This window comes from Mobula birostris, chromosome 12 (assembly GCF_030028105.1).
Source record: "Mobula birostris isolate sMobBir1 chromosome 12, sMobBir1.hap1, whole genome shotgun sequence".
NCBI lineage: Eukaryota > Metazoa > Chordata > Chondrichthyes > Myliobatiformes > Myliobatidae > Mobula > Mobula birostris.
In genome coordinates, this window is record NC_092381.1 from 95082597 (window position 1) to 95108340 (window position 25744).

The 25744-nt window shown below is 40.0% G+C and overlaps 1 protein-coding gene across 5 annotated transcripts in view; it reads left to right on the forward strand.

Annotated features, from left to right (window-relative positions):
- ralgps2 (Ral GEF with PH domain and SH3 binding motif 2) overlaps positions 1-25744 on the forward strand; it is a 567568-nt gene that overhangs the window by 522795 nt on the left and 19029 nt on the right. For all 5 annotated transcript variants that reach the window (XM_072274320.1, XM_072274319.1, XM_072274317.1 and 2 more), the window contains 3 exons: positions 8648-8740; positions 20565-20670; positions 20927-21018. In XM_072274320.1, the coding sequence (XP_072130421.1) occupies positions 8648-8740; positions 20565-20670; positions 20927-21018 (291 nt within the window). The remainder of the gene's footprint in view (positions 1-8647; positions 8741-20564; positions 20671-20926; positions 21019-25744) is intronic.

A 25744-nucleotide genomic window follows, 5' to 3' on the forward strand; every position in this document is an offset into this window, starting at 1 on the left:
GGCTGAAAAGCCTGTAATGTGCTGTAGACTTCTATGTTTTATATTCTATGTTTTAATACACTGATCAATTAGTACAGTTGAGAATTTCCCTGCAACAGTTGAGAATTTCCTTCAGATATGGATTTTGATGGCAGATTGATTTCATGAACTGGGAAGCTTGAAAGAAAGAATCAGAATCAGGTTTATCATCACCGACACGTGACGTGAAATTTGTTAATTTAGCAGCAGACTTGGATTTTGAAGAACACAGCTGGAGATTTAAGACAACGTTCTTGGCAATTTTGCCCCAATACAATATCAGACCTTAGGGATTGTATTCACAGTTTGAGATGAATGTAGATCACTGGGATTCGATTTAAATTTGTGGAACGCCAGCTAAAAAAGCAACCAGTTGAGAAGGAACTTGGTGTTGATTTCTTACATAGAAGACTTTCTATTGGAGACTTCCCTGTTGTTATTGCAGTTAAATTTGTCTCCTTTCTTAAAGAATATGGCTTCCAGTTGCAGAAAATAAAACCTTGGACTGCAATTATTTTTTCATGTGGCTTGCTCTCTGTCTCATCTGTACTGCTGAAAGACATATTGAGTAGAGATTCAAATTATTGTAGTCATGAAGTAGAGGGAAAGTATTGAAACTGTGACTTCTGCCATGAACTATTTATCACTTCCCTCCACAAGGAAACACTGAGTGAAAACTTTTAAGGAAAGGATTAAGAGAAACCTTTGAAACCATTTTTGTGATGTCATAAATTTGAGTACTGATGCTGATTATCTGGTATTAAGCTACCTATGGAGTGAGTGGGAAATCAGTATATGGAAAATTGAGGCTGGTGATTTGTAAGTTTCAGCTAATTAGCATTAATTTGGAAAGATACACTTTCCAAATTGCAAATGCGAGATTCTTCAGTTCATTTATTTGTTATGTGCCATGTAGTATGACATGGCTGATCATGATCTTTCAGAAGTGGTTTGCCATTGCTTTCTTCTGGGCAGTGTCTTTACAAGGTGGGTGACCCCAGCCATTATCAATACTCCAGAGACTGTCTGCCTGGCCTTAGTGGTCATATAACCAGCACTTGTGATGTGCACCAGCTGCTTATATGACTATTCATCATGCGCTCTCATGGTTCCACATGATCATGATCGGAGGCCTAAGCAGGTGCTACACCTTGCCCAGGGGTGACCTGCAGGCAGGCTTGCGAGGGAAGGAGTGCCTTGCACCTGCTTTGGAAGAGGCATATCTCCACTCCACCACCCAAAGGTTCTTCAGTACTATCTTTTAAGTTATTTTGTTGCCATATGAGATTAGGGACCCAAATTTTTAGTGGTTTATCCAGAGCAGTTTCTAGTCTAACTTCTCCAAGTTTTGGGGAAATAGCCTGAATATTGGAATGAGAGGAAAAGAATGATGGTGTGAAAAATTAGTAAAGTTGATGTAGTATTTCCTTGTGATAATTTAGTGATTTATTATTTACACAAACTAGGCTGCAAAAAGAAAACTGTGACTGCAACATCAAGGGAAGATCATATGGAAATAATAAAGCAAACATTTGGGTAACCTTAACTGAGGTGTATTAGCAGGATGTGACTCTGTTTTTATAGTTTCTAAAGATAAAATAAGGTGTCTGCACACTAGTATGCTGGTTGCTGCTGTTTGAAGTAATTTTTTTTTATATAACAGGTGAAAAAGAGATCTTTGTCAAACAGAAGTCAGATGTATAATAAATTGAAACTATGCTTTGGAAAGAGATATATTTGTATAGCACCTTTTATGTCCCCTTTGCATGCCCCAAGGTGCTTAATTGTAAGGATTATGCAAATTTAGAGTTAAAATCTTTGATCGGAGGATCCTTTACACCAGGGGTGGCTAACTTTCTACATTCCATGCGTCAGTTTTTTCACTCACGAGTTCAGATGTGCCATACAACTCTTGTACCCCCATTCAATTCTTGTAAAAATATGTTAATATAGAACTTGTACGTGAAAAAATCGCATCTGAACTCGTGCGTGAAAAAATTGACGCATGGAATGTAAATGGTTGGCCACCGCTGCTTTACACCATTCCATGGAATATTATCTAGACCGGCCTTGCCACTATCCCTATTCAGTAAGAAGTCAAAAAGGCCATTTCCTTGGTGAAGAGCGGCAAGGTGCTCAGGAACAGACTATATCACACCAGGAGTTCTAAAACTTGGCAGTGAGGAACTTCGATCCCAAATCCACAACCTCCAAGTGCCAAGAGATTTGTGGTGTGTATGCTGAGAAATTTCATAATTGTGAAATGTTCTTCAAGAGGAGAGGCAATTCTCATCTCTTGGGAATCACCATAACAAAAGCAAAGGTTATGATTAAAATCACGTCACCATCAGTCCATCAGAACAGCCTCTAGCTACCTAAGGAAAAAGATGTTTGAACATTACAGTCTCAGCAGTGCTTGTTTTTGTGACTTAGGCCATTTACAGCAGGTGGTTCAAAGGCTTGGAGAAGTGCTACTAAAACTGTTGATTCAAAATTTTCCAAATTCAGTAGCAGGTTAAGTGAAACAATGCAAATTGACTTTCCAGGCAGTGTCCGAGGTATTAAGGCATAAATTTGCTGTATGAGGTAGTCCATATTATTTGCACATTCAATGGTAGACCCATGAAATTGACACTTAAGGACATCCACACACGCATTTTATTCCAAACTCTGTCATACTAAGAGATTACCAAGTGGACAACAAAAAGCTTTAAGAATGTTCTCAAAACATTTCTTGGAAAAAGTGCAATGTCTCAACTCACCATTGGGAATCCTAGGTTCATAACTTCGAAATCAAGAAAGAGAATTTGGGATCACTTTGAGAACCTTGAACATGTACCGGGAGCATAGAGAAGCCCAGCATAGACAGTATAACATAAACCACCTCCCAGATTAATTGCTCTGCCAAACATTTAATTTTCCATCTCTGACAGGGTCCACAACACTGACAGCGGAAGCCACAGAAATGGATCAAAGTACGTAATCCTCATTCCTAGGGGACCCCTCCCCCCCAAAGGAAAACAAATTCTTTTGAGGTGTTGTCATTATTATTAATGTAGGACATGCAGTTTCCAATTTGTGCAGCAGTAGTGCAAAGGTCACATGGAGAATTATGATGATGATGATATAGTCTGATTTTTGTCTGTAGTATCTGGTACCTGTTATGGTGTGTGCAGTTTTTCCATCTGGAAGAGGAGACCATTCCTGAATTTATCTATACTGCTGCACTGGTCTGTCTTACAACCGTTTTTGTAATTGTTTGAAGAATGATTTAATAGCTTTTTTCACAGTGTGCAAATTCTGTTAAAATTTTAGTTGTATTTTGTTTGGAAAGTTTTCTCTCTGAAATGTTGATGTTTCACTGATGATAGTGATTTCTCAATACTCAGTTTGATCTTTCTCTGTTTTGAACCAATATCCATACACAAGTCCTTGAAAACAAAACTGTATGAGCAGTTTAAGAAAAATTACAGCAACAGTGCAAAATTCTTGTCCTTTTTCAATATACCAGTTTCACTTTTGTCCCTGATGAGTTTCTGACCAATAGCACCTCCTCCTTCAACAATACAGTCAAATTCTCCTTCACTTAAATTGTCTGAATTCAGCCCAACTCACTACAACTTAAACCCGTATACATGTCATTGCCACGTCTGGATCTGACAATATAAAACACCTCCTGACCAACCTGCCATTATTCAACTTGTTCATTCAAGACTTAACTGCTTGAAATTCACACTGTGTCATTTACTCCATGTGTTGGCTCACAATTTAACAATGACTCACTCTTGATATTTTAAAACCTCTGTGGCCTTTGGCCTCTTTGTCTATAACATAATCTAACCACAAAAAATGCTGCAAGCTATCTGCACTTTCCTGTTCATGGCTTCTTTCACACCTTGATTTTAATCATTTCACTATGGGTGGGCATGCTTTTGCCACTGCTGTTATCTGGAATTCTCTCTTCATCTCTATCCTCTTTCATGCTCCCTAACCAATGTTTCTTTGACTAATCTATATCTTCTCATTTGCCTCAGATATGTGCCCCATCTAAAAAGCCCCATGGATTGTCTTACCATGTTAAAAGGACTAGTTAAAGACCAATGAAGACCACTGAAATAGTTTCTGCTGAGAAAGTATGGAAAGCTAGAGTCCAAGTTAGAAAAAAACATATAGTAATGATTTGAGCTATGTGCAAGTTGTCCTGGTGAATTGAATAATTAGAGTAATAGTAGGGGTATTGAACTACATATGAGGAAGATTCTACTAAAAATAAATTTAGATTCTTAAAGAAGTACTAATGACAAAATGAAGAAGCCAAGAAAACATTGCTTTCCCAAAAGCAGTAGAAGGTTTTTGAACATCATTGGTAGCAGAAGAAATGTGTCTAATAATAGAAAGGCTATTTGAGTACAAATGAGTTTGGAGGGAAGTGATGTCCATTATTTATTTCAGTCAGAGGGATGTTTTGCAATAATTGAATATTGACCAGGAGTAGGAGTCTTATAAGACCATAAGTCATAGGAGTAGAATTAGTCCATTTAGCCCATCAAGTCTTCCTCACCTTCCATCATGGCTGATTTATTGTCTCCCTCTACCCCCTTCTTCCACCTTCTCCCCGTAGCCTTCAATACCCTGTCCAATCAAGAACCTATCAACCTCCGCTCTAAATATACACAATGATTTGACCTCCACAGCTGAATGTGGCAATGAATTCCACAGATTCACTACCCAATGGATAAAGAAACTCCTCCTCATCTCTGTTCTAAAGGGAAGTCCTCCTATTCTGACACTATATCCTCTGGTCCTAGGCTCCTTTACTAAAAGAAACATCCTTTCCACATACACTCTGTCTAGGCCTTTCAATATTCAAAAGGTTTCAATGAGATCCCCTCCCCTCATTCTTTTAAACTCCAGCAAGTACAGGCCCAAAGACATCAAATGCTCCTCTGACATCAACCCATTCATTCCAAGAATCATTCTCATGAACCTCCTCTGGACCCTTTCCAATGCCGGCACATGCTTTCTCAGACAAGGACTTCAAAACTGCTCACAATACTCCAAGTGCTGTCTGACCAATGCCTTATAAAGCCCAAACATTACATCTTTGCTTGGAAGGGAACACTAGCAGGGATAAAGGTAGAACAGCAATTTGGTTCAGTATAGATACTTTCCAAAGAAGAATTAGTGTTGTAAAGGGAGGATGAGGCAACTGTGGCTGACAAGGAAAGTCAAAGGCAGCATAAAATCAAAAGAGAGGGCATACAATATAGCAAAAAATAGTGGGAAGGTAAAGGATTGGGAAGCTTTTAAAAGCCAATAGAAGGCAACTAAAAAAACATTAAGGAGAGAACAGATTAAATATGAAGTCACACCTGCCAATCTCTAACTGCACTACGAGATCAGGGCCCTGGTGGAGGACTTTGTCAAATGGTGCAAACTGAATCATCTGCAGTTCAACATTAATAAGACAAAGGAGATGGTGAAAGGCTTTAGGAAGACTAAGCCTGCGGTGCTCCTTGTTACCATTGATAGTAAGGACATGCATGTGGTAAGGATCTATAAGTAGGTGGAGGTGCACCTGGATGACAGACTTGAGTGGATCACCAACTCAGAGGTTGTGTACAAGAAGGGCCAGAGCCACCTCTACTTCTTGAGGAGACTGAGGTCCTTTAGAGTATGAAAGCCTCTCCTTCACATGTTCTACCAGTCTGTTGTCGCTAGTACAATCTCCTAAGCAGTGGTGTGCTGGGGCAATGGCATCAACACAGGTGATACCAACAAGCTCAATAAACTGATTAGAAAAGCTGGCTCTGTTATAGGAGTCAAACTGGACACACTGGAGGCTGTGGTAGAACAAGGGACCTTATGGGAAAATCCTGGCAATTCTGGACAATGTTTCTCACCCTCTGCATGCCACCTTGGATGCACAGAGGAATATTTTTAGTAATAGACTAGGACAGCTGCGCTGCTCCAAAGACCGCTACATGAAGTCATTCTTACCCTTGGCCATTAGGCTCTATAATGAGTCAATCTACAGCCAGGGAAGTGATAACCCCCTTCCTGTTAGACTGTTTGAAGCAAGTTATTTTTTATTTCTACTCTCTTCTAATATTTGTATATATGTGTACTTGTAATGCTGCTGTGACACTATAATTTCCTTTCGGATCAATGAAGTACCTATCTATCTTATTCCATCTACTGCATGCATTCATATATAACACTTTTGGACCTGTATTCATCTTCCTTTTCGATTTTGTCCCCATGTTACATTTCAATTTAACCCTCTGACTGCAGTTTTGCCTTCCTCACAGTCTCAATCTACTTGTATGCCAACCACCTCATCATCAGTCATATCACTCTTAGTTCCCATCCCACTGCCAAATTAGTTTAAATCGTCCCCAGTAGTCCTAGCAAACCTGCCCACAAGAGTATTGGTCCCCTTTGAGTTCAGGTATAACTTGTCCTTTTTATACAGGTGATACCAATGATCCAGAAATCTGAAATCCCACCCCCTGCACCATTTCCTCAGCCACACATCTGTCAAATCACCCTATGTGGCACAGACAGCAATCCAGAGATTACTACCCTAGAAGTCCTGCTTTTCAGCTTTACCTAATTCCCTATATTCTCTTTTCAGTACCTCATCCTTTTTCTTACCTGTCATTGGTACCAATGTGTACCATAACTTCTAGCTGTTCAGCCTCTCCCTTTAGAATGTTGCGGACACTGAAAAATACCAAAAGGCTCTTTTTTAAACCTCACGCCGCCTCAACAACCATGTGAGATTAGTCAAGAAGTAATCATTAAATGTATGTAGATTGGTCAAGAAAATGGTCAGGCGCAATGTGTAACCTTAGAAAATGTTACGGGGCACTGTGATTATGCTTAGGGTGTAATCACCATATGTATTGTGATTTAAGTCATCCTTGAACCCTGCAAGTGAATGGTTTCCTTGTGTATGTTTGATTATCCATATTATAAAAGGAACTTGAACTTTACTGATTATTAGTAGCCCTACATTATAGTCAGATGCTTTTTGCTTAATACAGTAAGTCCTGGTTACTCATTCAGAACAGGGGTATGAACTAACTGCAGATGACAAAGAAAATAGAATATTATTAGGATAACTAGGATGTAAATAGGATATTGTCAGTGACACTAAGACTGCAGTGGTGTGTAAGTGAATTCCTCCTTATTAATACAATTTATACGTAAGTTTGCCAATACTTCACATTCAGGCTTCAGCTACAACAATAGCAACATTCCTGATGACCAATGTTCCCAACTCCAAACTCAGTTATGGATTCACATATTTTGGACCCAAGTTCGACCCACAGAGTATATAATCTGAACCCCAAACCAAATTCTTGATGGCAACCTTGGCGGTGACTGCATAATGACTCTAGATATTTCACTAGCAAAGCGGGATGTGCTCAAGAGGTAGCTGCTACATTTACCATAACTCTCAGTTATGTATAGCCACCCTTGCAAGTACATAATTCACAACTAGTGTCAGCTGAAACAAGGGCCTAGGGCAGTGAAAATTCATCCATTTTAATTTCTCTCAGTCATCTTCTAACAAGGAACTACAGAGTAGCACTGGGTACCTTCACTTAAGAAAAGTGAGCATGTCAATTTTCCACTGTTTAGCAAGCAGCCTACCAATCACCTGCATTCAAAGCCTAGAGTTGGTTATTATCTTCCACTGGTTAGTGGGTACCCGACACTAAGCTTCAGCAAAGGGCCTTTACAGTCAAAACTGACAGGTCCTGCCCTCAGAATTGCTGTGACACTTGGTTAAGGCACACCTGAAGTCTTTGTCAACTGACAAAGTTCTCAAGGAGACTGAATGTCTGACAATCATAAGCTTTCCAAAGTGCTCAACGGTTATTAAAAGTGCTATATAAAAAAAGCTTCTTGAGTTTTTTAAATACTGAGAAACAATTAAAATAATTTAAAATCAATTCTATTAATGCAATGAAAAGAAAATTAGCTTTCATTTATCTCTTTCTTGTTGATTTTCTCCATTAAAACAAATGGGCTTGCTGGATTTATTCCAAGATTGCGTGATTCAGGTTCAGCAAACAGTTTTCCAAGTCTCTGCGAGTAAATTGTTGAAATTTTGGGCTTCCCAGCTGGACTCCAAGATGAGTGGGGTGCATTTATCTCATCACTGAGGACCACCTTATATAGACGTTTGGGATTGCTAAACTTCCACACAGTTAGATGGATGAAAGCCGGTAGTTGTGAATGGAACCTGGGGCTTTTAATTGGAAAATTCCAGCTGGTGTCATCAGGGAATTGTTAAAAATTGCTGGGGAGACAAGGAATTAGGCAGAACATTTTTAACTGCATAAGTTCATCACCTTGTGACAGGGAATTAATTGTTTCAAGCAGTTTTTATCCATTTAAGTGTAGCAATTAATATCCTGATTGAATCAGTCATAAATTGAAATCTGATTGAAAAAGTATAGTCAAGTATATAGCGTCAATATAAAGTCAATAAAATAACTTAGCTCTGCAGATTTCACACATCTCTCATAATGTATCTAAATCCCTGTGTGGTCTATTCTCACTAATGCATATGTTCAGTAATCATATCAATTACAAGTCATGTTTTTTTGTTAAGGTTGCATCATGGACCAAGTATTGGGTGGCGCTATGTGGAACAAAACTATATTACTATTCAGCCAAATCTTTAAAACCGACAGAAAGAAAACATGTAAGTATCTCTCTTCACAGGACCTGGTTTGTTTTCAAGCTGCTAAGCATCCAGTGAAAGCAGTCTGCTGTAGTAAACATCATCAGTCTTAGTCAGTGACAGTAGACACTCCTATTGGAAAGTTTTGTGTAACAGATCTTAAGGGAGAACATCTGTACTTCAAATTATATTGTTGCAATGTAACAGATTTGCTGACTCTCATATTGCTATGGAAGTTACCAAGTAATATTTAATGATGAAGGATTAAAAGAAAATATATTTATGTGCCTTTGCAGATAAAGATCCCCATAATGCTTTACAGCCAATTAATACTGTTTTGAGTGTTGTCACTGATGTCATTGAACCGCATAGATATGAATGCGTTCAAACTGTGGTGTCTGTTATTGAGGATTTGCACCAAATTTAAAGTATCAACAAAAACTTCATATATTTTCATTTGTTGGTGACTATTGGTACTTATAGGTTTCATTGAGTGACTTTCCCATTACATAATTTAACCAAATAATCTTAATTAATGAAGAGTCAACACTTGTATTAAATTTGAAATTAAATAGTTAAACTTGACTATCTGTGACTCAGATGCAAGTTCTATTATCTGGCATTGGTAACAAACAAACTGAGGAAAACAGTGTGGATTATCAAGACAGATTCTTTACTCAAGGCCTTTTCATTCTTTTGAGTCATTGGAACAGTATGATGTTGTGCCAACCAATATGAACCTATCTGACAATTGTTGCACGCTCATAATCTTACTTATTTCTTGCAACATGACTTATCTAAAAATCTTTTAAATGCCCATTTTGAATCAACCTCTTCCACCATTCCAGCAATGCATTCCAGGCAGCCACCATTCTCTATATAAAATGTCTACCTCTGACTTCTCCCTTAAACTTCCCTCCACTCACAGATGTCCTCTGATATTCACTGTTGTTGCCCTGGGAAAAAGGTGCTGGCTGCCCCTATGCCTCTCATAATCTTATACACTTCTATCAAGTCACCTCTCATCCTCCTATCAAGAAGTAACTTATTGAAGTGTATAAAGTCGCTTCAAAGAGAAAAATAAAAACCTAGCTTTACAGCATTTTACTTGGTTAACATATTCAGGAATCAATGTAATTTTTAGAGAAGTCAAGATGGAATTGTTATTATATTATCTAAGTATCTTCATCTTTAGAATTTTAAAAGAGTTTAGCACTAAAGGAGGAATATAGTCTACCAAAACAGCTCTTTCGGAAAACAATCCTATTTGTCCAATTCTCTGACTTTGTTCACACATCCATGCATTGTTTTCTCCTTGTTTACCATTCTCTTGTTGGCTGACTGAAGTGTAGCGCTCATTTTCTGAATACACAATTCATTAAAATAGTTACTAGTGTCTCCTGTTTGAGGTTTAAAGTATTATTTAGGTAACCATTTCAATAGTTACATAAACAAGGATGATCTATAGTTTGGTACATTGAATAAGAAGGACAGTTATATCTCTCTGTTTCTTCTATGACTTCTAAGTATTGAACTTGCTCAAAAAGATTAGAGAACATTTTGCATTCATGCTTGGTGATTTCAGATCTTTGGTGATGACTTGGCTCATAGGACCCTGATTATCATGCAGTGTTAAACTGATTGTAGCAGGCATCTTCATCACACTTAAGGATTTGTACTTGACAAGGTCCTACACAGTAGGCTGGTCCAGAAATTTAAGGCCCTTGGAATTCAAGGCAAGCTGCCATATTGAGTTCAAAATTAGCTTGGTAATAGGAGGAGGAAGGTAGTAATGGAAAGGTGTTTTGTTGATTGGAAGTCTGCAACAAGTGGCCTACAGTGGTGACTAGTGCTAGGATTGTTGCTGTTTGCACTATACATTAATAACTTGGATGCGAATGTTGGAGGAACGATCAATAATTTTGCAGATTACACAACAGTTACTGGTTGTGGATAGCAAGGAAACCTGTCTGATACTACAGCAGAATATAGATCAGAAGAAAAGTTAAATGGAGCGTTAGCAAATGGAGTTTGGTCCTGATGAGTGTGAGATGACGCATTTTGGGAAGTCAGATAGATGTAGGACATATGCTGTAAATGGTAGGGCACTAATGAATGTTGATGAACAGAGAGACCTGGAGGTTCAAAACCATAGTTCCCTGAAAGAAACAGCCAAAGTCAATAGGATAGTGAAGAAGGAAAATAGCATGCTTCCTTTCAGAAGTCACAGAACAGAATATGAGAGTTAGGATGTTACTTGTGGTTTTACAAAACACTGGTTAGAAATATTATGTGGAGTTACGTTTGTCACATTGAAAGAAAACATAGAAAATAGGTGCAGGAGTAGGCCATTCGGCCCTTCGAGCCTGCACCGCCATTCAGTATGATCGTGGCTGGTCATCCGACTCAGAACCCTGTACCAGCCTTCCCTCCATACCCCCGATCCCTTTAGCCACAAGGGCCATATCTAACTCCCTCTTAAATATAGCCAATGAACTGGCCTCAACTGTTTCCTGTGGCAGAGAATTCCACAGATTCACCACTCTCTGTGTGAAGAAGTTTTTCCTGATCTCGGTACTAAAAGGCTTCCCCTTTATCCTCAAACTGTGACCCCTCATTCTGGACTTCCCCAATATCAAGAACAATCTTCCTGCATCTAGCCTGTCCAATCCCTTTAGGATTTTATACGTTTCAATCAGATCCCCCCTCAATCTTCTAAATTCCAACGAGTATAGTTCATCCAGTCTTTCATCATATGAAAGTCCTGCCATCCCAGGAATCAATCTGGTGAACCTTCTTTGTACTCCCTGTATGGCAAGGATGTCTTTCCTCAGATTAGGGGACCAAAACTGCACACAATACTCCAGGTGTGGTCTCACCAAGGCCTTGTACAACTGCAGTAGAACCTCCCTGCTCCTGTACTCGAATCCTCTTGCTATAAATGCCAGCATACCATTCGCCTTTTTCACTGCCTGCTCTACCTGCATGCCCACTTTCAATGACTGGTGTATAATGACACCCAGGTCTCGTTGCACCTCCCCTTTTCCTAATCGGCCACCATTCAGATAACGTTTTCCTGTTTTTGCCACCAAAGTGGATAACTTCATATTTATCCACATTAAACTGCATCTGCCATGAATTTGCCCACTCACCTAACCTATCCAAGTCACCCTGCATCCTCTTAGCATCCTCCTCACAGCTAACACTGCCGCCCAGCTTCGTGTCATCCGCCAACTTGGAGATGCTGCATTTAATTCCCTCATCCAAGTCATTAATATATATTGTAAACAACTGGGGTCCCAGCACTGAGCCTTGCGGTACCCCACTAGTCACTGCCTGCCATTCTGAAAAGGTCCCGTTTATTCCCACTCTTTGCTTCCTGTCTGCCAACCAATTCTCTATCCACATCAATACCTTACCCCCAATACCGTGTTCTTTAAGTTTGCACACTAATCTCCTGTGTGGGACCTTGTCAAAAGCCTTTTGAAAATCCAAATATACCACATCCACTGGTTCTCCCCTATCCACTCTACTAGTTACATCCTCAAAAAATTCTATGAGATTCGTCAGACATGATTTTCCTTTCACAAATCCATGCTGACTTTGTCCGATGATTTCACGGCTTTCCAAATGTGCTGTTATCACATCTTTGATAACTGACTCTAGTAGTTTCCCCACCACCGATGTTAGGCTAACCGGTCTATAAATCCCTAGTTTCTCTCTCCCTCCTTTTTTAAAATGTGGGGCTACATTAGCCACCCTCCAATCCTCAGGAACTAGTCCAGAATCTAAAGAGTTTTGAAAAATTATCACTAATGCATCCACTATTTCTTGGGCTACTTCCTTAAGCACTCTGGGATGCAGACTATCCGGCCCTGGGGGTTTATCTGCCTTTAATCCCTTCAATTTACCTAACACCACTTCCCTACTAACATGTATTTCGCTCAGTTCCTCCATCTCACTGGACCCTCTGTCCTCTACTATTTCCGGAAGATTATTTATGTCCTCCTTAGTGAAGACAGAACCAAAGTAATTATTCAATTGGTCTGCCATGTCCTTGCTCCCCATAATCAATTCACCTGTTTCTGTCTGTAGGGGACCTACATTTGTCTTAACCAATCTTTTTCTTTTCACATATCTATAAAAGCTTTTACAGTCAGTTTTTATGTTCCCTGCCAGTTTTCTCTCATAATCTTTTTTCCCCTTCCTAATTAAGCCCTTTGTCCTCCTCTGCTGAACTCTGAATTTCTCTCAGTCCTCAGGTGAGCCACTTTTTCTGGCTAATTTGTATGCTTCTTCTTTGGAATTGATACTATCCCTAATTTCCCTTGTCAGCCACGGGTGCACTACCTTCCTTGATTTATTCTTTTGCCAAACTGGGATATGATTATTAAGATATGATTATTTTGAAGGGAGTGCAGAGAAGATTAACCAGTATGTTTCTTGGATTGGAGGGCTTTAGTTATAAGGAGAGATTGGATATGTTGAGAAATGAAGGAGGCTGAGGTGAGATCTGATGGAAATATATAAGATTATGAGAGGCATAAATAGAATGGATAGTAGAAATCTTTTTTCCGATGTAGGAGTATTAAGATTAAAATGAAAGGACATAGACTTAACATGATAGGAAGGAATTTTAAAAAGGATCTGTGGAGTAATTTTTATACACAACGAGTGGTTGATATCAGTGGTTGGAATCAGATACAATAATGGCATTTAAATAGATGAGGCATAGCAAGATAGAAGTTTGATACTGGCAAATGAAAATTGTTTAGCTGAGCAGGAAAGACATTGTGAGCTGAAGGGTTAGTTTCTGTTCTGTGTGACTCCGTGGTAATGGGTAGCATCAGTACATGGATGCTAAACAATGTTATGACTTAGGTGGCTCTAAGAGTCTGCACCACTTTCAGAGCGTAATGTCCTGGTTAAAACTTCCACTACCATGCTGTGAGGTATTTTATTTTAGCAGTTTGACAAGACCCTATGAATTGGTCCAAAATTGGTTCTATAGGCCCCAAATGAAGTCTGAGGTTGAAGAGTACTGTTAAGTTGCGAATCCAGAGGAAGGCACTGCCTATGAGAGTGGCTCCATTATCTCGCTTACAGAGTATGGGACCACTTGATTTAGTTTTTATGGATTCCCTCTCCACAGAGCCTGATTCTAGCAATGCTGTAAATGTCTTGGTCATCACTGATCACTGCACCAGATATGTTCAAGCCTTCGCCACAAAGGATCAGAGAGCATTCACAATTCCCAAGGTGTTATGGGAGAAGTATTTTATTCATTATGGCCTCCCAAGAAGGATACACAGTGATCAGGGAAGAGATTTTGAAAGTAAGCTCATACTTGAGTTACTGGGCATGCTTGGGGATGAGGTCAAGGACCATGCCATATCACCCTCAGGGTGATCCTCAGCCTTAAAGGTTCGACTGCACATTGCTAGACATGCTTGGAACCCTGGATGCCAACAAAGAGAACAAGTGGAGTCAGCATATTGGACATTTGGTACACTGCTACATCTGTACACAGAATGAAGCTACTGGCTACACACCATATTATTTGATGTTTGGGTGCAACGCGAGATTACCTCTAGATCTTTGTTTTGGAGCCAGCAGTGAGGATTTGCCACAGAAGACGTATCTCAAGTATGTTTCTGACATGAGGAAAGAACTGCAAAAGCTTATGAGCTGACAGCAGTTTCTACTACCAAGTAAAACCAAGGAAACAAGAGGAGATATGATCAAAAGATTAGGTCCTCTCAACTGATGCCGAGACCGAGCTTTAATAAGAAATTTGTGCTACCAGGGAAGCATAAGTTGGCCAACTGCTGGGTGTCTATGCCTTATATAGTGGAGAGTCAGATGCCAAATGTGCCAGTTTTACAGATGAAGCCAGGGGATAGGAATGGTACTGTCAAAATCCTCCATCAGAATCAACTTCTACCCCTAGGCCAGGAAGTACATGGAACTTACACCAAGTAAGAGAACTCTACACAGAAGGAGGAGAACAGAAGGGTAACCAGCTGACAACAGTGTTATGTCAGTGGAAAGACCTGAAAAGGCACCAACCATTGAGTACTGTGCAGACTCGGAGGATGAGGAGATGGCAGTATGGTATGCTTTACCTTACGCAAACGTCCCAAGAACTGATGAAGAGATTACTGAAGTTCCCAGCCTTGACTTGGAGGTAATGGAGAGGACTACCAGTGGATAATCAGACATGATAATAGACAGTGAGGAGAAACTGGGCTCCAATATAATTGGGGATGAAACTGAGTTCAGTCAGGTGGCCAGGGACCCGAGTCATCAGAAGGTACGAGCAATAGACAAGGGCGGGGGGAGCACCCCAAGTAAAAAGGAACAGTCACAATAAGTGCCTGAGGCTAAAGAAGATGACGATGAGATAAGAAGGTCTCACACAGTCGGGAAACCCCCAGGTAGGCTGGCATATGATGTACCAGGGAAACAGAGTGTTGTGTCCATCCCAATAGTGAAATATGTTACTGCCATTTACAAGTAGATTGGGGGGGGGGGCCTGAAATCACAGAAGTCTTTTGAATACTGTGTTATTAATAATGGTTTAATACGTTCCAAAGTCATGAGGACTTGACGATTTTTGGTGGCGGGCAAGAGTTTAATGCCCTAGTTAAGATTTTTACTGTTATGCTGTGAGGTATTTTACCTTAGCAGTTTTCTGTAAAAGCAGTGTGTCCAGCTGGTAGTTTTCGTTTTGACTAAAGATAAGGACCCATGTTATTCAACTTAGAAATGTGTCAGCGAATCAGGATGGTGGGGTGGAGAGAAGATTCTTGAGAGAGCTGGTCAAACAGAGATTTCTGATAGAGAGTAGTCAGGTTTGTGATCTTTTCACGGAAAATGCAGAGGGGAGCGGATCAGGGAAGACACCTGGATGATCATATCTGAAGGAAAGACCTTAATGCAAGAGAAGGGAGTCCAAAAAGGGAAGTTCTGCCTGTGATTGGTGATGAGAATTCAGCGCCATGAGTAAAGTGGTATAGCCAACTACTACAGACATGAGCTCCAACGTTTATGTGCACATTTAGACTGGTTTAATTGTAATGAACCATTTAATTTTCTTCTTTTTGTATTAACTATTTGATAAAGCTGAAATTGGCAAATATACCTTCTTTATAATTTTAAACTGGTGTACTATTTCTTTTTGACCGATAATTATCTATGGGCAGTACTTACACAGCATTTGCTCAATCAAGTTGCCTTTAATTGGAATTCCCAACGTTCATGTTTGGTTGAACCCCAAATCAGGCCGACCATAGATGTATGTTGTTTAGAAAGGTGGCCTGCTCACCACTGAGTCACGTGGCTGTTAGTACAGTTAGCTGACAAGCCAAACTGGCGGATCAGCACTGGTGAGGAGGTTACAGCGTTTACTTGGGTTTTGAAGATTGCTTCTTTAAAGGAACAGTTGTAGTATTTGATATTTTCCATTCTCTGCAAATGGATAAGATTCTTCAGGGGCTGAGTGCCTTATGTGAAATGAAGATGACACCTGTTGAACTATAGCAACTGAGATTTTAAAATACTTGTTTATAAAAAGAGTTACTTCCGATTTAACCTATTTTCCTTTCTCGTAAGATCCTCATGTATGGCTCTCTTTTGGTTTCATACTTCTGGAAAAGTGTTGACTAATTTTCTAAAAGGGGCTGGATTATGAGAATGATAATATATACATATATGAGTTAATAATATATACATATTTGAGAATGCAACCTTGATGCCTCTGAGGTGGGCTTTCTCGCATGATAGAGTACTTCGAAAAACTATTCAGCCCCCACAACTATTTTCACATTTTACTGTCTCATTTTCTAAATTTAAAATATATTGAAGTAGGAATTTTGAGCTAATTGACAAACCATTATGCATCTTGTCAAATCAAAAGAAAAATTCCAAATCCTGTCAAAAATTTTATAAAAATTAAAAACCAAAATTGTGATGCTGTAAAAGATTCATCCCATTTGTAGTTACTATGCTAACTTTCATCAGGTGCAATAAACTGCATTACGTGACTGTTACAAGAATCACCCCTTGTAATAATGATCAGTGAGCACAGAAAGAATCTGTATTTACCAATTTAATGTCTCAATGGAAGAACACATGAACTTGCATACCGAACACCTGTGTGCACACCTACTAAGTTTTCCTGACCTCCAATGAACAGTCAAAGAACAGAAAGTATAATATCAGGTTAAAAGCAGTTTCTGCTGCTGGCCACATGTTCCGTCATCTCGTTTCGAATCTCCACGTGTCCGTGTGGCACCTCACATCCATGATAGTTGGTGTCCTACAGTCACCGCCACCAGCACACTTGAAGCACCTGCTTTTATATTATTCCTTACCAATTCAAACGTTACGTTCCAATGTCATTGGCTGTGAGTCATATGGCTGACATTTAACACCTTTTTATTGGCTCTGCTCCAAGCCAGCATCCGTTTAGTGCCCTCTTCCCATCAAGTGAAAGGTGCTAATTTATGGCTCTTTGTTCTCAATCAGCAACCAGCTTGAATCACGCAGACCAGATTCAGACTCTAACAGTCAAAAAACTGCATGTTATATCCAACTAAAGAACATCTCACAAGTAACTTCTTATTTGGAAATTATCCCTAGTTCAGCAGATTACCTGAGGCATCATTGTGTTGTCCTTAAAACACTAATCAAGCCAAGCAACTAACTCACAAAGTAGAGAATGCAGCATCTTCATAAAATGGCAGCCTCCACCCCCAAGCACATGGCAAGAGCAAAGACAACTGGTGTCTACTTCCACTGTCCGCGATTCATTTGATTTCATTGATTTGTAGACTAGTTCTTTCTGGTCAACAGTTACCAACTCACCCAATTTATTCAACACACACAAAATGCTGGAGGAACTCATCAGCTCAGGCAGCATCTATCGAACAAAGTACAATCGACATTTTGGGCAGAGACTCTTCGACAGGACTGGAGAAATTAAGCTGAGAAGTAGATTTTAAAGTGGGAAGAGGAGAGGAAAACACAAGGTGGTAGGTGAAACCAGGAAGGGGAAGGATGAAGTATAGAGCTGGGAAGTTGATTGGTGAAAGAGATACTGGGCTGGAGAAGGGGGAGTCCGACAGGAGAGGACAGAAGGCTATGGAAGAAAGAAAAGGCTGGAGGAGCACCAGAGGAAGGTGATGGGCAGGTGAGAGAGGGAAAAGGGGATGGAGAATGGTGAGAGGGAAGGTGGGGGCCATTACTGGGAGTTTGAGAAATTGATGCTCATGCCAGCAGGTTGGAGGCTACCCAGATGGAATATAACGTGTTGTTCCTGCAACTTGTGTGTGGCCTCATCACGACAGTATATGGCCTCAACAGACTCACAGGTGAAGTGTCACCTCACCTGGAAGGACTGTTTGGAGCCCTGAATGGCAGTGAGGGAGAAGCTGTAGGGGCTGGTGTAGCACTTGTTCTGCTCATAAGTATAAATGCCAGGAGGGAGATTAGTGGGGAGTGACGAATGGACAAGGGAGTCGCGTAGGGAGTGATCCCTGTGAAAGCAGAAAGTGTGAGGGGAGGGGAACTTGAGCTTGGTGGTGGGATCCCACTGGAGATGGCAGAAGTTCTGGAGAATTATGTGCTGGAAACAGAGGTTGGTGGGGTGGCAGGTGAGGACAAGAGGAACCCTATCCCTGGTAAGGTGATGGAGGATGGGGTAAGAGCAGCCTTAGTTGCTGGAGAAGAATAGCATTTGTAAGAGAGGTTGCTGTCATACCAACAGTCACTCAGAGTGAGGTACAAAAGTCAGTGGCTGCAACTGGAGATGAAGTTCATGGTTCCACAATCTCTAAGGCCTGGTACAAAAGGGTATTTAAGAAAGAGTGGCAAGAATAAAGCCCTGGCTAAAACAAAAGCATATCCTTACCTGTAAAGACTTTGCAAAGCATCACTTAGAAATTACTGCAAAGATGTGGAAGAAGATCTTGTGGTCGAATGAGATGAAAATGAAGCCTTTTGGCCTTATCACTAAACAGTTCATGTGGTGTAAATCTAATTATGTGCATCTGCCAGGTAACACCAACCCTACTGTAAAGTATGGTTATGCCTGCATCATGCTTTGGGGATGCTTTTCAGAAGCAGGGACTGGAAATCTGGTCAGGATTGATGGGAAGATGAATGCTGCTAAAGACAGAGAGATCCTGGATAAAAACCTGTTAGCCTCTGCTAGAAAGCTTAAATGGGGGAGGAGATTGATCCTTCAGCAGCACAACAACCCAATGCACACTGCCAGAGCAACCATGGAGTGGCTTCAAATGAAGAAAATTGATGTCCTTGAGCGGGCTAGTGAAAGTCCTGCTACTCTTGAATATATGACATGAATATCAATTTATATATAGTTATGGTATTCTATTATTCTGCAAGTGAAGAATTTTTTCTTCATCTGAGACCTAATAGGTGACTTACTCTGAGTTTAAATCTGCTGGTGTAGCCACTCCATGCATTCTCAGCATCTACCTTGCCAGTTCCTCTCAAGATCTTTTTTCATTCATATCAGCTGTCATTCATATAAGCATCAACGAATAATTGATTGTCTTCAACAATCTCTATTTATGGGTCATTCACATCATCCTAGAAATCAGTCCAGAGAGCTTACATTGCACGACCAGCCTCTAAATATGGAGACCAAAACTGGATGCATACACCTGACAGTGCCACTAAAGTACTGTCCAAAGGGGGCACAAATTTCTTTTTTACTAAATGCATCCCATTACAACAATGACTCAATGCTATTTTTAACTAATTGTTTACAATGCCTGCAAAATAACTTGCTGTATGCCAACTTTTATAATTTTCTTGCCATTTTAAGAAATTGAATAACTTCACTTTTTTCTATTTTATAGTTTATATGCATATTTCCCTCTTTGCTTAATGGTATCTTTTACTAGCTTCTTTGCCACTGCTATCTTCATCTTCCATCCTTATAATGCAATTGATTGCCTATCTTTGTATTGTCAGCATACCTTATATGTCACCCTGTTCATGTCATACACGAGATCTAGTCAACTTGTTTATTACTATTCTGAGTCCAATGGCTGTATAATGGCTAAATTACCAGACTGGTAAATGGAAAGGCTGTATGAACAATCCAGAGAACCAGGTTCAATTTTCGGTGGCTCTGGAATTTAAATTATACACATAATCTAGAATTTAAATTCTGCAAATAATCTCTAATTACTTAAAAAAGTCATAATCATAAAGACAAAAAACTACTAGTTTGTCACAAAAAAACTTTTACACTTAACCGCTTCATTGGAGGAAATATGATGTCCCTATCCAGTCTGTCCTTTATGTGTTTCCAGATCCACAAGTGTGAATGCTCTTAAATACCCTCTGAAATGCTCACTCAGTTTGAAGACCATTAAGTCTGGGGAATAAATATTGGCCTTGCCAGTACACATAGATCTGGAAGAAAACAAATAGAAAAGAAATTCTGAGTTCCTCTTATTTAAACAATTAATTTTAATATTTGCATATTTAGTCTTTTATCATGTATTTGTAAAACTTTCTTCATAATCATCTCTTCAATCAGCCGTCAGTCACTATGAATCAATATCCATTTCTCTTTTTGAAATACCTTGAGATGTTTTTCTGCAAGTTCATTTTTTTTTATTCAAGATGGACTGGTGCTGTAAGAAACCATTAATCCAGCCTTCTTTGTACAAAAAATTGTGTTTCTTTAATTCAAAAAATTTGCATTGTTTTAATTTTTACAGTAATAAGCTGTTAAACAATACACCTTCCCTGCTTATCCCATCATCCTAGTCTTATTAATGTTTCTAACTTTTCTGTTATTCAGTTCAAATCAAGTTTGAGTAAGAGTGTTTCTGTTGTGGGTTGGATGGTAATGATGGCTGATGATCCAGAGCATCCAGATGTTTTCCAGCTTACAGACTCTGAAAAGGGTGAGTAATGGGTGGAAAAAGATCTATTTTCATCTCACTTCATATCGGTTTCAATGTCCCTACATAACTGAGTACTGGCAAATGAAATGTTTTTATGCATTTATAATTGCTCAAGTTCTTTCCAATTCTTAATGGTATAATCAGTTTTCCTGTTGCAAAAGAAAACCTGTTGAAATTGAATTCAGTACTGTGTCAGAATAGAATAACATTACTCTATCATTTTCCCCCCTCTCCCCCCTCTCATCTTCATTTTCAGGGAATTCTTACAAATTCCAAGCTGGTAATAGAGAGAATGCAATGCTATGGTTTAAGCATTTGAGTTCTGCCTGCCAAAGCAACAGACAACAGGTACAATCACTCTCATGATTAATAGTGTGTAGATTCACGAATATTAAGACAAGTTCGTAACAGATTCAGACAAGTGCAGAGTAGATCATCTTGGATTTACTTTTTCATAATTAAGTATCATAAATATCTTATTTTTATATTTTAAAAGAAGTTACTTTATCTTTCCATTCTATGATAACATCCAGTAATCCTCTTTGTCTAACAGTAAATAACAATCACTAGAAGAATGCGACTTCAGAGTGATCTTTAGAAAATGCAGCTTGTAAACTTCAGGGGAGGAGGGCTCAAACAATATAAACAAAGCAAAAAGAAATCTAACTTGGGCATTAGGTTACTTAATCACTCATTCAAGTTTCTTTCACATGACTTGCTTGAAGGGCACATTCTTCAGGCCAGCTCTCAGTATAAAACACTATTTCTACTTTTACTTGGTATTTTGTGATTCATTTGAATATGTTTTTGGATAATCAAATTTCTGTTGAAATTTGCCACTCTTACAAGCTGATAAGTTTGTTCAGCATATACTTGCGAGAAAAGACAAACAACTATTAAGCTTATATTATAAAGAATAGAGACTTGCATCAAGTGATCTGTTTAGGCATTCTGCTGATGTGCTATTCCTCATCCTTATACTGAACTTTATTGAAACAGTAGGAGGATGAGGATAGAGAAGTGATTGGGTAGGAGAGTTAAAGTGACAGGAGATTGAGAGCTCAGGGTAATGCTGGTGGATTGAAAGTTGATGCTGCTACAAAATGATTAATTTATATTTAGTTGTCCTCAAAGTACAGAAAAGCAAAGTCAAAGTTGAGTGTATTGTCATATGCACAAGTACATATATGCACAGGTGCAACAAGAAACTTGCTTGCAGCATTTTGCAAGCCATGAGTTATTATGTTAAATGATACAAGCTAAGTGTTGTTTATCTGGAAACCATGTTGGAGTTGTGTAAAATGAGAAGATTGGAACTCAAGAGTTTCCAAAAGATCTTTTTGTGGGTAGAATTCTGTACAGTGTAGGTTCAGGATTGTCCTCAAATATTGTAGCTGGCAGGCTCTAATGATCCTGCATATGACCTCTTGTGCTATGTAGTATTTTAAAAATCTGCGCTGTAATTTAAATGTTTCTGTTTTGGGTCATTCATCATAAAAGAATACTGAAAATGTTATAAGAATTGGAATCTTCACAGTGCCTTGGACTATATCTGTTGAGCTTCCATAGCTTGTTTTTCAAAAGCTTTTTCCATCAATATTGAAATTTTACATCTGTGTTTGATAGGCTAGACTGAAACAAACACTTCAAATTCCTGAATTCAGTGGAAATTGAAATAATAGAGACCAGTAGATTTAATGAACTTGAATTACCTAAATAAGTAGTGCAAAAAGAAAGCAAAAAAAAAAAGAAAAATAGTGAGGTAGTTTACATTCAGAAATCTGATGGCAGTGGAGAAGAATCTGTTCTTCTCCACTGCCACGTGTCTTCCGGTTCCTATATCTTCTCCTTGATGAAGGCAATGAGAAGAGGGCATGTCCTGGGTGATGGAAGTTCTTAATGATAGATGCTGCCTTTTTAAGTTATCGCCTTTTGAAGATGTCTTCGATGCTGGGGAGACGAGTGCCTATGATGGCGCTGGCTGAGTTTGCAACATTCTGCAGCTTTTTCTGGTCCTGTGCAGTAGCCTCTCACCCCCACCCTACCCTCCCATACCAGACAGTGATGCAACTAATTAGAATGCTCTCCACGGTACATCTCTAGAAATATGCCAGACATCCCACCTCTCCCGGAAGTTCCGGGAGTCCCCCACATATCGATAGTGGCTCCCTGACGCCTGGAAATTATATACAATATCCCGGAAATAAATTTTTTTTAGAGGGAGAGGGAGAGCAAGAATCCTTCATGCTAAGAGTGGTCCCCAACCACCGGGCCGCGAAGAAGCAATATGATTTGGCGATATGAGTCAGCTGCACCTTTCCTCATTCCCTGTCATGCACTGTTGAATTTTAACGCACGCGAGGTCATCAGTAACCCAAGACGTGCAAAGGAATGAGTCCGTGACCCATTTGTGAATGTCCCCGGTGAATCATCCATGTCAGCGCAGGAAAAAGATCAACTCCTCGAGCTTGCAAGTGACGGTGGGCTGAAAAGTATGTTTGACATAACATCTCTGCTGGTATTCTGGATCAAAGTCAAGGCTGAATATCCTGAGATAGCCACAAAAGCACTGAAAACATTGCTTCCATTTCCAACATATTTCTGCAAAGCGAAGTTTTCTGCAATGAATGCAACGAAAACTAAATTGCAGAATAGACTGGACATAAGGAACCCCCTTCGAGTATCACTGTCTCCCATCACCCCTCGATGGCACCGCCTTGTTGCAGGAAAACAAGCCCAGGGCTCCCACTGATTCAGCGATATTGGTGTGTTGCAATGATTTTATATGTTCATACGAGGAAAATATGTGCTGTGTGTTTAATATCCAAATGTTACTTAAAATGTTATGATGCTATTGACTTATAAGTGACTTATCAGTGGTCTCAAACTTCCAGACCACGAAAAATGCAGCGGTACAGTGGTAGCCAGAACGCACCCAGCACATCTTTAAGAAAAAAGCCAAAATAAATAACCTAATTAATTAGGTGCTGCCCGGCACGTAATTAATTAGCTTGTTTATTTCGGCTTTTTTCTTAAAGATGTGCTGAGTGTGTTCCGGCCACCGCTGTACTGCTGCATTCTTCGCAGCCCGAAGGTTAGGGACCACTGTTATAATTGTCTTATCACTGCATTCATGCGAGGAAAATATGCGCTGTGTGTTTAATATTAAATTCGTTAGATAAGCCCCTTTAGAAATGAAATTGAGTGTATTAGCCGCTTACAAGTGACCTATAGTTGACTTATCACCTATATTCCGCTTGTGTTTAACACCCACCCCCCCCCTCCCCCGGGTCGGCCGGTCTGCAAGAACAATGTCAATATTAAACCGGTCCGCGGTGCAAAAAAGGTTGGGGACCCCTGCTTTAAACTAGCTGGCTAGCTGCCAAGGAGCTACGCTATTGATATCCTACGTGATGAGGCCAAACTCCTTGTAGACTTGCTTGGGGGATATGGGGTTGTGGGGGGGGGGGGGGGCGTGCGGGGGTGCTACCTCCCTGAAATGAGTTTTTGCAGGGTGGGATGTCTGATATGCGTGAGTTTTTGGTGACTTCTAATGGAATATGGTGCTGTTGTGCTTCTTTGTAATTGCATCAATATGTTGGGCCCAGCATAGATCTTTAGATATGTTGACACCCAGGAAATTGAAACTGCTCACCCTTTCCACTGCTGATCCCTTGATAAGGACTGATGTGCGTTTCCTCAACTTCCCCTTCATGAAGTCCACAATCAGTTCTTTGGTCTTACTGACACTCAACCAGCTGATCAATCTCACTCCTGTACACCTTGTCACCATATGAAATTCTACCAGTGATATTTGTGTCATAGACAAATTTATAGATTGTGTTTGAGCTGTGACTAACCACACAGTCCTGGGTATAGAGCAGTGGGCCAAGCACACATCCTTGAGGTACACCAGTGTTAATTGTCAGCAAAGAGGAGATGGCATTTCTGATCTGCACTGACTCTGTTCTTCCAATGTGGAAGTCAAGAATCCAGTTGCAGAGGGAGGTACGAGGCCCAGGTTTTGAAGCTTGTTGATTAGTACAGAGGGTATGATGGTGTTGAGTGCTGAGTTGTAATCAATAAACAGCAGCCTGACTTAGGTATTGCTATTGTTCAGATGATCCAAGGCCGAATGGAGAGCCAGTGAAACTGCATTCACTGTACCTATTGTGATAGATGGAAGTAAATTTAAAGTAGTATTTCAGGAATTGTCACTTAGATACAAGACTTTAAATATAGATGAACTCGCTTTCACCTTCTTTCCCTAATATAAAACTTCCAGTTAAGATGGCTCTACCGAATGTGTGCATCAGCTTCTGGTAGTCAAAAAGATAAGAAATCCACTAAAAAATTTTTACTGTTGTAAACTGTATTAAATTATTGCCACAAACAGTGAAGAAACGAGCAATGGTGAGACAAGTTCGTGGGATGAGCCAAGTTCATGGGGTGTTGCAGATGGAGTTAAGATGCCCATACAGATGGCCTAGGTGTGAGGTTGGATCGCTCTGGGTTCCAAAAGAAGTTGGGGCTCAGGCAGAGAAGTTCCGATGCTCATTCAACTGGCCTGGGTGCAAGGTTGGATTGCTCTGGAAGCCAAGCTGACCTGAAGAGCTTGAGAGTGGCTTCAGGCTGGAAGACAGAATCTGGGCCTGGATTGATTCATTGGGCAGCGTGGTCTAGGCCCGGAGTCTTTTGCTGCAGCTGGGTCCCAGTACAAGGTACAATTCGTTGTTTAGACAATTTAAATGCTGGTCCACATCGGAGGTGGGGGCCAATTTCACTTGCTGTCTGCAATCTTCATTCCTCTTTCCAAGGCACAGAGCCTTTTGCCGTTCCATCATTGGGTACATTCAAACACCGGCCCAGATAGACTGAAAAGACACGGTGTCAGAAAGCCAATTTCACTTGTTCTCTGCAATGTTCATCTTCATGGTGCTGAGGCTATGAAGACTGCCCTAGCTGCTGTGCTCTGTGCCCAATAATATGATGAACTGATAAGTGAGGCCTTGGGTCTACTCCAGGCTGCTCTGAGATACGGATCTGAGGACTCAGTTTTGGTTCAACCACAGCT